The 13,580-nt window shown below is 39.0% G+C and overlaps 1 protein-coding gene across 1 annotated transcript in view; it reads left to right on the top strand.

Moving 5' to 3' along the window:
* The window catches only part of DNAH8 (dynein, axonemal, heavy chain 8), a 335,359-nt gene that overhangs the window by 180,902 nt on the left and 140,877 nt on the right, over positions 1–13,580 (top strand). Inside the window, exons 53-59 of the mRNA XM_011944829.1 lie at positions 193–335; positions 601–735; positions 1,156–1,278; positions 4,100–4,313; positions 7,992–8,101; positions 12,030–12,193; positions 13,353–13,545. Of these exons, the coding sequence (XP_011800219.1) occupies positions 193–335; positions 601–735; positions 1,156–1,278; positions 4,100–4,313; positions 7,992–8,101; positions 12,030–12,193; positions 13,353–13,545 (1,082 nt within the window). The remainder of the gene's footprint in view (positions 1–192; positions 336–600; positions 736–1,155; positions 1,279–4,099; positions 4,314–7,991; positions 8,102–12,029; positions 12,194–13,352; positions 13,546–13,580) is intronic.

The following is a 13,580-nucleotide window of genomic DNA, read 5'->3' as shown; positions in this document are numbered from 1 at the left end:
ATAAAAAAAAGGCAAAACAAATTATCAAATGCTGTAGACAAAAGATAAGCAGATATATTAACATGTTTTAGGAAAACATTTTAAATGTTTATATGATTCTGTTGATTATTTATAGCACTTAACATTTTTGTATCATGAGATAACTTTCACAGAATATAGTTCTATTAAAATGAAATTTTACTTCTTAAATAGGTGATTGGGAGCACTGGAATAAGAAACTTCAGCCCTTTTATTATCCAACTGACAGTATTCCAGAATATTCATCAATTTTGGTTCCAAATGTTGACAATGTTAGAACAAATTTTTTGATAGACACCATTGCAAAACAATATAAAGTAAGTTTAATAGATAGTTCCTTAAATGATCACAAACTACCCATGGCCACGGGAATATGCACCTATATTTTCTTCCAGCACTTTTATAGTACACATTTTACATTTAAATCTGTAATACAACTGGGACTTATTTTGATGGTAGATGTAATTCTAAAAAGTTATTAAAAATTAGTTATAATAATGTGTAGAAGACTAGCCCATAGAAAAGATACTTGAAACTAAACATGTCATAACACCTTTCAACACGCTTATCCTATGATTGCAGGCTGTTTTGCTCACAGGAGAGCAGGGAACTGCAAAAACTGTCATGATTAAGGCCTATCTGAAAAAATATGATCCTGAAGTACAGCTATCCAAAAGTCTAAACTTTTCATCTGCCACAGAACCAATGATGTTTCAGGTAAAATCCATCATTTGCTGTAATATTATAAACATAATACATTTTAAGTTAGTGGTTACAATAAAATGTGTATGCATATAAAATGTAACAATATTATATATTCAAAAGAAATCATGCTGCACTTGGCATTCAGCTCTTTAGCTTTCCTAAGGCTAAGGTTGAAGCCAAATCCAAATAGCATAATTTGATCTAATATTGAGACTGCGGCTGAACTTTGGAGCATATCTACTGTAATGTAAATGAAGGATAACACTCCAATGCCTTATTTTTAAAAGTTTAACAACATATGTTTTAATAATTATATGTATACTTAGTAAATGCGTAAGTAAATTATATTCTACTCTGACAAGAATGCTCATTAGTTTTAGAAATATGGATTAAAATCTTAACACATAAGACAAACCATTTCCTTCTCTCTAGAGAACAATTGAAAGCTATGTGGATAAGCGAATGGGAAGCACATACGGGCCACCAGGAGGGAGAAAAATGACTGTATTTATTGATGATATTAATATGCCTGTGATTAATGAGTGGGGAGATCAGGTATGGCTGAAATATCTCATATAGATGATCCTGAATTAGTATTTTTATGTGTGTGTATGTATATATATATATATATAAATGTTAATAACTTTGTTAAAAACTTTGTTTTTAAGTCTACTGGCAATCCTCAGTCTTATATATATATATATATATAAATGTTAATAACTTTGTTAAAAACTTTGTTTTTAAGTCTACTGGCAATCCTCAGTCTTTTTCTGACTTCTCTGTTATAGCTGAGTTTCTCCTTTCTTAAATCCCTATGTGTTTTTTTTGTTTTTGTTATTTTATTTATTTTTTTTTGAGACTCGCTCTATCGCCCAAACTCGAGTGCAGTGGCATGGTCACTGCAACCTCTACCTCCCAGGCTCAAGCAATTCTCCCTTCCTCAGCCACCTGAGTAGCTGGGATCACAGGTGTCCGCCACCACGCCTGAATAATTTTTGTATTTTTAATAGATACGTGGTTTCACCATGTTGGCCAGGCTGGTCTTGAACTCCTGACCTCAGGTGATCTGCCCACCTCGGCCTCCAAAAGTGCTGGGATTACAGGCACACGCCATCGCACCCAGTTCCTACGTGGTTTTCTACAGCAAATGCTTCCTGTCTCTTTGGCTACTTGACCTCAGTGTCCTTTCTCAGCTCCTCTCTTCTGCCTTTTCCCAGGGTTTCATCCTTGCTCTAACCTCTCATTCTGCATAATTTCTGAGGAGTACCTGATGTTCAGAAAAACAAAAACAGAAAATGAAAAACCAAACAACTATTTATTTATTTATTTAACTGTGCCACACACCATGGTCCTAGTTGTGATCATCTATCCACCGAGGTCACTCCCCATTAGAAGACCTCACTGATGTTGCCAGAAGTCCGCATACTCCTGGTGGGATCCCCAACACTTCCCTCCCACCGACCTACGCTGCCTCATTGACACCATCTACTTTGGCTCTACCAGGACAGTTCCCATTTTGCTCTTTATCCCTGTTCACCTCAGACACTGCTAGAAGCTCAGTACTCATCCTGAAAGGAAAAACCAAACAGTTCTGTATGACCTGTGTCTGCTCCAAGGCAGATAGACCTCAGCAGTTCCTGGAAGGCGAGGAGGGTAGAGGCATGTTTAGGTCAGGTTCATGCTTATCTTCCATAAGCTGAAGTGCTCCTGAATTCCAAACTCACGTATCCAACTAGGGATGTCTGGTTGGATCATAAACTTAACACCTCCAACACCTGCTTCTCCAACAGTCCTCTCTCTCTCAGCAAATAGCACCTCCACAGTCACTCTGTCGGAAAATCATGTTGGCTGTATCTTCACACTGTATCTGAAATTCGACCACTACTCGTCACCTCCATTGCTACCACCTGGCGCCACCCACCACCAGCTCTCTTCTTGATCATTACAAATGCCTCCTCACTGCCTCCTGTTTCCCTAACCCTTCTCAGCTTGTTCTCACATCATCAACCAATGAAAACAAGAGTCAGATCACGACACACTCTTCCGGTCGGCATCCTCCAAAGAGGCTTGTAGAATATAAATACCAAAATCCTTACTATGACCCAAGACCCTATACATTTTGACCTCATCTCCCTCTTCCCATGACTCTTTGCTTCCACCACATTTACTGATCTTTGTACACCCTGCAAAGGTTGTACAAAGTATGCAAAGGTTGTACAAAGTTGTGCAAAGGTTGTACAAATATGGTGTTCACTCAGCACCTCTGCATTTGCAGTTTCCTCTAACTAGAATGCTCTTCCCCTAGGTATGGAACTGGCTTGCTTTCTCACCTTCTTCAGGTCTTGGCTTCTATGTCATGTCAGGTGAAGCCTCCCCTGCTCTCCTTGAATCACACTCTTGAGCCCCTCCTATATTCTACAGAAGTCTTAGAGTATATCATTTTATTTCCATATCAACATGCATTTGTACATCTTGTCTGTCACCACTAGAATGTGTGCTTCATGAAGACAGAAAATTTTGTCTATGCTACAGGAGAGGCTGGCATACAGTAGTCATTCATGAAATGTTGGTTAAATGAAAGATAGTTATATTTGAGGTGCTTGTGTGATATCCACTAAGAGATGCTCAATAGAGACTTGAATATACAGGTGTAGAGCTTAGAAGAGAATCTGAAGCTAGAGTTACAGATTTGAGATTCTTTAAAATATAGGGTTGAGATAGCATTTCCTGGAATAATGAGAAGAGGAAAGAGCACAGGATTGAACCCTGGAGAACAGTTACATGTGAGGGATGAGTGACGAAGAGTGGCTTAGGAAGTGATCCCAGAGCCCTGAGCTGGACCTGGAAAGAAACAAGCCTCTGAAACCAAGAGACATAACATTTTCAAGGAGGGGGTTGGCAGTGTTGGAGGCTGCAGAGAAGGTAAGATGAGAACATAAAACCAAAAGCCAAAACAGTTAGTAATATCATATTCAAAGCTCAGGACTGAAACCATCTTACATTCTGATCTGAAGGTTTTTAAGTGTTGAATGTTGAGTATGAAAGATGTCTACAGTAAAACTTGTAACTTGGAGTACTAATGCAATTTAATGAAGTATCTTATAACTCACATATCTAACTTTATTTGGAAATTAGTTTGATCATTGTGGTGAAAGGCACCTTGGACTTGAACCATGCATGTTTAACTTATGATCTAGAGTTCATGGGTGGCATCATTTAAGTCAAATTACCTTGAAGGTGATAATTGACATTGACAAACACTTTGTTGAGAAGAGTTGAATGTTTTTTTTTCTAATCTCATTTGTACTATTTTACTGAAGTTATGGAGGAATATGATAGTGATATGTTACAAAAATATTGCTGTGTGAAATTTCAGATAACTAATGAGATTGTGCGACAGATGATGGAAATGGAAGGAATGTACAGCTTGGACAAGCCTGGAGACTTCACTACTATTGTTGATGTACAGCTCATAGCAGCAATGATCCACCCTGGAGGTGGTCGAAATGATATTCCACAACGTTTAAAAAGACAGTTTACTGTGTTTAATTGTACATTGCCTTCAAATACTTCAATAGACAAAATTTTTGGTATGAATATTCTTAGTGTTTCTTTTATTGCATTATGTAATGGACATAAACCACAGAAAATGTCATTTAAGAGACAAAAAGGCTCTGTCTAAAGTGGGGTATGTGAAATGGAGAGCTAAATACCAGGAAAGAGGGACTCAATACTAAGATGCTTATAGCCTATTCTCAGACTCAGAGATATTTAGAAATAGGCTTGTTGGAAGTTAACATTAGACGTAAAGAAACCTTTGTGTTTTGGGTTTCAGGACATGGTTAATCAGAGAAATTTGGGCTAATAAATGACAGCACAAAGATCACAGATTAACAATATGTTATACAAAGTCAAATGTAGCACTTCAATATGTTAATGAAAATGAGATTCTTGACAGTAAATATGACATCAAATCACATAAATTGTACCATCAAAATTTATGTGTAGATCAGGACATGCCTATAATCTTAGCATTTTGGAAGACCAAGGTGGGAGGATTGCTGGAGGCCAGGAGTTCAAGACCAGCCTGGGCACATAGACTCCATTTCTAAAAAAAGTTTAAAACATTAGCTAGGTGTGGTGGCACATATCTGTAGTCCTAGCTACATGGGAGGCTGAGGCCACAGGATTGCTTGAGCCTAGGAGGTTGAGGCTGCAGTGAGCTATGATTGCATCACTGCATTTGAGCCTGGGTCACAGAGTAAGATTGTGTCTAAAAAAACAAAAAACAAACCCCCAGTCCCCCTCAAAACCTCTTACATACACGAAAAACAGACCCGCTCATATAAGAATATTAATTATTTGGTATGGCAAGTACTGTAGTCAGAAGGGAAAGGGCAGACTTTTAATCAGTAGTTCTAGGATATGTAGTAATTCTTATAAGAAAATAATTGAATTTTGACATCTACTTCATGCCAAGAACAAGATCAACTACAGATGGATTCATGACCTAAATATGGAAGGCAAGGCTATAAAACATTTGGAAGGAAATACAGGGAAATAGCTGAGTGACCTCTGAGTAGGGAAGGACTTCATAAATGAGACTCAGAAAGCACAAAAATAAAGAAAAACATATACAAATTTGACTAGATTGAAATATAAAACTTCTCTTCATTAAAAAATAACATTAAGAGGCCGAGTATGGTGGCTCATGCCTGTAATCCCAGCACTTTGGGAGGCTGAGGTGGGCGGATCGCGAGGTCAGGAGATCGCGGGGTCAGGAGATCGTTAACCATCCTGGCTAACACCGTGAAATCCTATCTCTACTAAAAAATACAAAAAATTAGCGAGGTGTGGTGGCGAGTGCCTGTAGTCCCAGCTACTTGGGAGGCTGAGGCAGGAGAAGAGCGTGAACCCAGGAGGCAGAGCTTGCAGTGAGCTGAGATCATGCCACTTCACTCCAGCCTGGGCGACAGAGTGAGACTCTGTCTCAAAGAAAAAAAACAAAACAAACAAAAAAACATTAAGAGAGTGAAAAGACAAGCCTCAAAATGGAAGAAAAAATTTTAACACATACAACAACAAAAAATTCGTATTCTGAATATTTAGAAAAATCCTATAAATCAGACAAGAAAAGCGAACAACTGGATATAAAAATGGGCAAACAACTAAGGCACTTTAAAAATAGTAAGCTAAATGGCCAATAAACAAAGTAAAGATGATAAACATCATTAGTATTCAGGAAAATACAAATGAGAAACACCAAGCAATACCATTTCATACCCACTAGATTTGCAAAAAAAAAAAAATTCTGACAAAATAAGCATTGGTGAGAATGTGAAGCAACTAAGACTCTCTTTGCCTATTGGCCAGAGTGTCGATTGCTACAAACGCTTTGGATAACAATTTGGCATCACTGCTGGTAAATAGGGCATGTGCCCATCCCTAGCAGTTCCATTTCTAGGTTTATATCAAATTATCATTTTTTCCTTTATGGTTTAGGTTTTCTGAGTCTCAAGAAGTCCTTTCCTATCCAGACATCACACAGGTATTCTCTTATGCTTTCTTCCAGACATTGTATAGTTTTGCCTTCCATATCTGGGGCCTCAATCCATCTGTAGTTGATTTTGCACATGCATGCCGCAGACTTATACAAAAATGCTCATAGTGCAGTGTGCATGATGGCAAAAAATGTGAAATAATCCAGATATTTATCACTAGTAAAACTGGATAAATACATCCTGTCACAGGCACACAGTGGCCTGCTGTGCAGCAGTGAAAATGAATGAATGCAGCTACATGCTTCACCATGGATGAAGCCCAGAAATACAATGCCGAATGAAAGAAGCAAATCACAGGAAAAAATACAATTCCTTTAAACTGAATTTCAAAAGTTGTGTGTGTGTGTGTGTGTGTGTGTTTTAAACAAGTTCAAAAGTTCAAAAACCTAAGTGGTGAAGCTATAAAGAAAAGCAAGTTACTGATTATATTAAAGAGAAGTGGTGACCTCTGGAGGAAGGGAGGAGTTGTGAACAAGGATGAACGTATAGGGGCTTCTAATACGCTGGGCAAGGTTGTAGTTATCAATCTGGTGGTCTGTACATGAGGGTTTGTTATTTGTTAAGCTATTTGACATACTCTTTAGTATGACTGACACATTTAAACAAATATGGAAAACAAACCAATCAGAAGCTGAGCCTTAGAGAAGTAAAATAACTGCCCAATCAAGGCCTTTTAGCTAGTGCTTGGCAGAGGGGTGGTACTAATCCCCATCTCACACTTCTTATAACACAAATGTCCCACAGGAAGGTGGAAATCTAGAATACAGATTTCAAGAAGCAAATGGGCCTTACAGGCACTTAGCACAACCAACCACAAGCAACCATGATTTGGAGGAAAATTTCGTGTTTCCCCAGGGCAGTTCTTCAGTCAGTGTGAACAAACTCCAGTTTCTTTAGTCTCCACTCTTCATCAATCTGTTCTGCATCTGTGAGCAGATATTCATATTCATATTCCTCTGAAAATACCATGCTCAGAACTGAACGCACTATGCAGTGTGTAGTCTCACTGGAGTGAAGCAGAGTAAATCTTTCTTCAGTCTAAATCAACGACGTTCTGAGACTTTGAGAACAGTCTCTAAACCTACACCCCAGTCTTTCTGAGAGTGATGATGACGGTCAGACCATCACTGACTGGGTGTTCCCTAGGAATGTTGCATGTCTAGCCCAGGCCAGAGTGGTGACTGACTGTAGGCTGGAAAAAGTGGTCCTGATTCCAGTTCTGCCAATACCAATCCATGTGACCTTGAACAATTGGCTTCACCTGTCTGGGCCTGGTCTCCTTCTCTGTAAGATGAAGGAATAGTCTCTAAGCTCACATATGCTTCAGGGCGAATGCTAATGTACAGACTGTAGGGCCAGGTTGCTTGGGTTCACATCCCAAATTTGTCTGCATGCAAGCTGTGTAACTTTGAGCAAGTTCCTAAGCTCATATTAAAATGGGACTAGTAATAATAATACCTATCTTGTATTTTTTTTCTTGTAGGGTGCTGGGTGGGGGATTAAATGAGTCAATACATATAAAACACTTATCACTGCATACTAAGCTTGGCTGGATCCACTACTGACTCCCAGTCTTAGCTGATCCCTTGAGAGAAATTCTGAACAACACCCAGCTTAGTCAGCTTTGTAATGATTTGTTCACTGGGATAAACATATACTTTGAAATCTTTTGGTAAGCTTATACCTTCAATCTTGCTTATCTTTCAGGAATTATTGGATGTGGATACTTTGATCCTTGTAGAAGTTTCAAGCCTCAAGTATGTGAGATGATTGTGAATTTAGTCTCAGTGGGCAGAGTGCTGTGGCAATGGACTAAGGTACAGAATGGTTTGTTGTCAATAATTTTTAAAATGGCAACTGTTATTCAGCCCTAGTTCTCACCTCATGGCTCATTAAGTTATCATAATATCATATATAGTGGTGTTTTTTAGAAAAGACAAATTACGTGCTCAAATAGATTTATGACACCTTTTCCTTCCAGGGAGCAAAAGATCTGACTAAATGATGCTTTCCATATGTATGAGATGTTACTGTAAACCAGACATGACATCCAAGACAAAGTAGAATTTTGCTGAAATGAGAACACTGCATTTCCACTTGTTACTTTGATTTGTAAATCTTTATTTGTATTATCTGTCTCCCTCCACCAAACTATGGCAGACACTCAAATGCTTATTGACTGACTTAATACATGATTTCCAGATATTCTCAGCCAACTAGGACTTAAAGTCTAACTTGTGTGTTTCTCTGAGCTGGAGCATGAGTTAGTAAATGGATGGAAGTGTTCTTAACAAAAATTGGCTAGATTTGCATACACAAGTCAGTGTCCTAAGTAAAGCTCAGCAAACCTGCAGCTGTCCTCGGATGACTTAAGGCAGTACTCATGAAAAGGCAATTAACTGTAGGTATGAGATAAAAATGAGGTTGATATATTTGACAAAAAGTCATGAAGGAGATAAGGATTAGTTGTCATAATTCACTACACATCCATTAGGCCGATTACACACGTGTGGGCAGGCACTTGTCTCCTGGGAAACCTGGAGTGTGCCAGCCTGTCAGATTCCTGGGTAGAATGGGGATTTCTAGATACAGAATTATCAGAAGAGGAATTTGGGGGTTTCTTATGAGATGCTCTTCCATGCAGCCACCTTCTGTGATGAGTGTGGGGCCCTGTTCCTTGCCAACACAGGGTCTTTGCATGTGCCATTGTACCCCTTTTAAAGAAACTTGAAAATAAGTGGCAAGGACTGAGCATCTGAGATAGTTTTCTGTGGTAAGATACATGTGGTTTCCAACAGGACTATTGCTCAGTTTACTGTGCTTATATACGTAGTTCTCTGAAAAGCTTTGCCTTTCCAGGTGTCTTCCATCTTCCAGTTTCTTTTGTTATTTGGATGTTTCCTGGCTCCATGTCCTCAGTGTCTTTTTTTAAATCTATTTAATCCATTCTACACAAGCTTTCATTCCCACTGTTCACGTCAAGATCACCAAAGACCTCGATCTTGCCACATCTCAAGGTTAATTTTCCTGTCCCTCTTACTTGACTTTTTAGCAGCATTTGACCTAAATGATCCCTCTAAATATTTTCTTCACTTGGCTTCAGAGGGTCCTCATATTCTTGGTTTTCTTCCTAGTGCACTGGCTACTTCATTAAAGTCCCCCTTCTTCTTTCCCTCCTCTAAACACTGAAATGCACCTGGTCTCGATGCTGGGCCCTCTTCTCTATCTACGTTCTTTCACTAGGTGGCCTCATCCAGTTTCGAGGCTTTAAACATCATCCCTGTGCTGATGACTTCAAAATGGATATCTCCATCCCAGGCCTCTCTGCCTGGCTCCAGGCCAATTTCTAACTGCTTAATAGACATCAGTGTTTGATGTCTGATACTCATCTCAAAGTTACCATGTCCAAACAGAACTCTTCAGTGTCCTTAAATATGATCCTCCCTCAAACTTCTGCATCTCAGTAGCAGCACCAGTTATCCTCCTTCTTAGGTTAAAATTACTGGGCTCCATCCTTGATTTATGTCTTCCTCATGGCCTACATCCAGTCCATCAGCAGATATCAGTGACCTCTCCTTCAAAATCTACCCCAAAGCCAAGCCCTCCTCGCCATCCTCACATGACCACCCTGATAAGTACTCCCATCACTTGTCCCCTGGACCATGCAGTAACTTCCTAACCAATCTCCTTGCTTTCTTCTTGCTCTCTTGGAGTCTGTTCTTTTCACAGTCCTAGATGATATTTTTTAAAAAGTAAACCAGAAATCTTTACTCCTTCTTAAAACCACCAGTAGACTCCCAGTTCCACTTACAATGTCAGCAGACTCCAGTTACTTCCCTTGCCTGCCATCATCCTGCTCCAGCCGAGTGGCCCTGCTCACCATTCCTTGAGCACCCCAGGTTTATTGCACTGCTGGGTCACCATACTTGGCTCATTCTCATCACTCTTACCTTCAGAGGGACTGTCTCCAGTCGTCCTCTGAAGTGACTGCCCTTGTCCCTATCCTACTCATTATCTGTCTCCTGGCCCTGATTTTTTTTTAAAAAAACCATGGCTTCTATCATTACTTGCTTATTTACATATATATTTGTTCCCCATTCATTCTCAGGCTCCCCAACCACTAGAATAAAAGTCCCCTTGATGACAGCAGAGTTAGCTGTCCTTTGTTTACCAGTATGTCTTCTTAAGAACCAGGGAGGTGCTCAGTCATTGAAAAATGAAGGCATCTTCCTCTTCTGCCCACCTCTACATAAGCAGCCTTCTTTGTGTCTTTTCTTCAAATCTCCCATCTTCACAAAGCACTCTTTTAATCCATTCATGCCTTGTCTATCAGCCCACCTTTATATTACTTTATATAGTTTTAAGGCAGAAGCAGTTGAGAAACGAAAGAAGGTGATGAAAAATAGAGGGAAATATTAGAAGAGAAGGAAAGAAGCAGGTTAACAAATAATGAGAAGAGGAAGGAAAGAAAGGAATTTTTTTTACAGATTCTCTTTAATGACTGCCTCAGTTACCAATGGCTGCCATCATGGCTGGAGTGTATTATCATAAAAAAAGCAGTATTCACATAACCTTACCCTTTGGGTATTTTTACATATTTGTAATATAACTATATGTTTTATATTTTAGTGAGTAGGATGAACATTTTAGCTTGCAGTGGAACTGAGCACAGAGGGAAGTTGATAGGCAATTGATAAAATACGCTTCTTTTCTTTTTGTCTCCCCATGCTACTTGCTGCTTTAACTAGCACTGGGAATTAGCCTGTAAAAATTACAAACTCAATAGGGTAATTTTTCAGTATAGAAAGGGCTTAATTTATGAACAGATGCTAAAGAAAGCATCTGCTTTGCTGAAATAGGTATATGGGGAGTTTATATCACCAGAATTATCATTATTTTCACTTTCAGAAATGATGCTAATGATATCAATTATAATCTTTATACATGACCATCAATGTGTTCCATATCTAGAGTACCTCGAGGTTATCCCTTAATGGGTATCTCTCTGGGTAAGAATGTGGTATTGTTACAGCTTTGCGTTTTTATGTTCTAGAAGTTGGTAGAAATAGTAAATTAGCATAGAATGCATTCTCTGTGCTCAAACAGAAAAAACATCTATTACTATACACATAGCTGCATGTCAGACTTGCCTGTCCACTTATTATGGATATACAGATATACAAAGACTGTTGACTGAGTTTGGATCCATACAGCAAAATCCAGGTTATGATATGCAGATATGTTTATGAAAATCCTAACACATGAAGGACCCTAATCAAAGCAATTTATAGAAGATAGCCATTATTAACTTTAAAAGTGAACATTGTTCTTACCTGCATGACACCCAACTCACGTTCAGTTTTTTGTTATGTTATGACGTATTTCCATATGTACACTACCAATGATTAGAGATGATTATTCCCACAATTCATATAGTTCTTAAGAACTCAGGGGAAGTGACTCGCTCAAAGCCAACTGATGGTGGTAGTACAAGGTCTTGGAACCTGCATCCAGTGCGTTGGTCTGGAATCCATCCTATCCAAGAGCTTATGGTCTTTTAAATCCTAAGTTGGTTTATTTATGATTTTTTTTCTGTCCGTGTTGTCACAAAATATGAACTTAATCTTGATTTATTTACTCAGCAGATTTTATCTAAAATAGGATTTGTGAGACAGTTCTAAAAATAATTCTACTTTTAGTTGTATCTGAAAACTAATTGAGAGTATTTCATTATTTTGTCTCTAGGTGAAGATGCTGCCAACTCCTTCTAAATTTCATTACATCTTCAATCTTCGAGATCTTTCCAGAATTTGGCAAGGAATGTTGACCATAAAAGCTGAGGAGTGCACTTCAATCCCTACTCTCCTGTCCCTTTTCAAACATGAGTGCAACAGAGTAATTGCGGACAGGTGCATATTGCGGCTCTTGAGTTTAAATGTATGACCTGAGAAGTTTATGCTACTTGGTTAATTTTTTTTTTTTTTTTGAGATGGAGTTTTGCTGTTGTTGCCCAGTCTGGAGTGCAATGGTGCGATCTCAGCTCACCACAACCTCTGCCTCCTGGGTTCAAGCGATTCTCCAACTTCAGCCTCCCAAGTAGCTGGGATCACAGGCATGTGCTACCATGGCCGATTATTTATTTATTTTTTGTATTTTTAGTAGAGATGGGATTTCTCCATGTTGGTCAGGCTGGTCTTGAACTCCTGACCTCAGGTGTTCCACCCGTCTCAGCCTCCCAAAGTGCTGGGATTACAGGCATCAGCCATCCTGCCCAGCCGGTTATTTCTCGCATTATCTACTAGGATAAGTAGAGTAAGGAGCATTTCGTCATTTGCTGTGGGGCTTGTGAAGCATTGATGGCGTCTCTCACCTGCCTACTGCCTTAAGAAAATGCTCTGCCAATTTATTCGAGCATGACTTCAACAATACATCTTTATAAATCACCAGATCATCAGAGTTGATAACATTTGGAGGCACATTTTCATTGTATATATTTTCTACAAATTGTGAGCTCTTTGTAGGTTTTATGTGGGGAAATCTGGTTTCATCCCTTTAAAGTGAAACAATCTCATTAAAGTTAAATTCAGTCATCTTTTGGAGCCTCCATTCCCTCGTCTATAAACCATGGATGATAATGCTAGTTTCACAAAGTTATAAAGTGTCTACCATGCCTCACACAAGGGTGATACTTGTCAAATGTTATTCCCCTTTGTCCTCTCTTCCCTCTGTGATATTGTCAATCTGAAAAAGTCCTTTGTGCACCAAATCCACCAACCCAGAAAGAGGATGCTCGTCCACTACCGACCATCACTTCTGCACCCGTATCACAAGTTTTAGGGACCTTTGGTCTCACCTAAGTGATTCATCTGTATTTTCTATAAGTAGTGCAGTTAATGTTATAACTTCCTTGGATGGGGTTATGCCCTTCTTATCAAAAGGCAGAACATATTGTTTCCCTGTCCTGAATTGAGAAGGCCCAGGGTGGGACTGAGAAGAGGCAAAGGGACATGTTCAGTTAGAAAAGATGCTTTCATATTTCACATTCTTACTACTACATTTTCCTTTCAGATTTGTAACTCCTGAAGATGAGCAGTGGTTTAACACACATCTTATTCGTGCAGTTGAAGAAAATATTGGCTCTGATGCAGCGTCGTGCATTCTTCCTGAACCATACTTTGTAGATTTTCTCCGTGAGATGCCAGAACCAACTGGCGATGAACCTGAAGACACTGTGTTTGAAGTACCCAAAATATATGAATTGGTATTTATTTTCATCTCTTTAAAGAGGTTTTCAGA

Source organism: Colobus angolensis, unplaced genomic scaffold, assembly GCF_000951035.1.
Source record: "Colobus angolensis palliatus isolate OR3802 unplaced genomic scaffold, Cang.pa_1.0 Scaffold105, whole genome shotgun sequence".
Classification (NCBI taxonomy): Eukaryota; Metazoa; Chordata; class Mammalia; order Primates; family Cercopithecidae; genus Colobus; species Colobus angolensis.
Note: the sequence above shows the minus strand (reverse complement) of the source record. Positions and strands in the feature narration are given on the sequence as shown.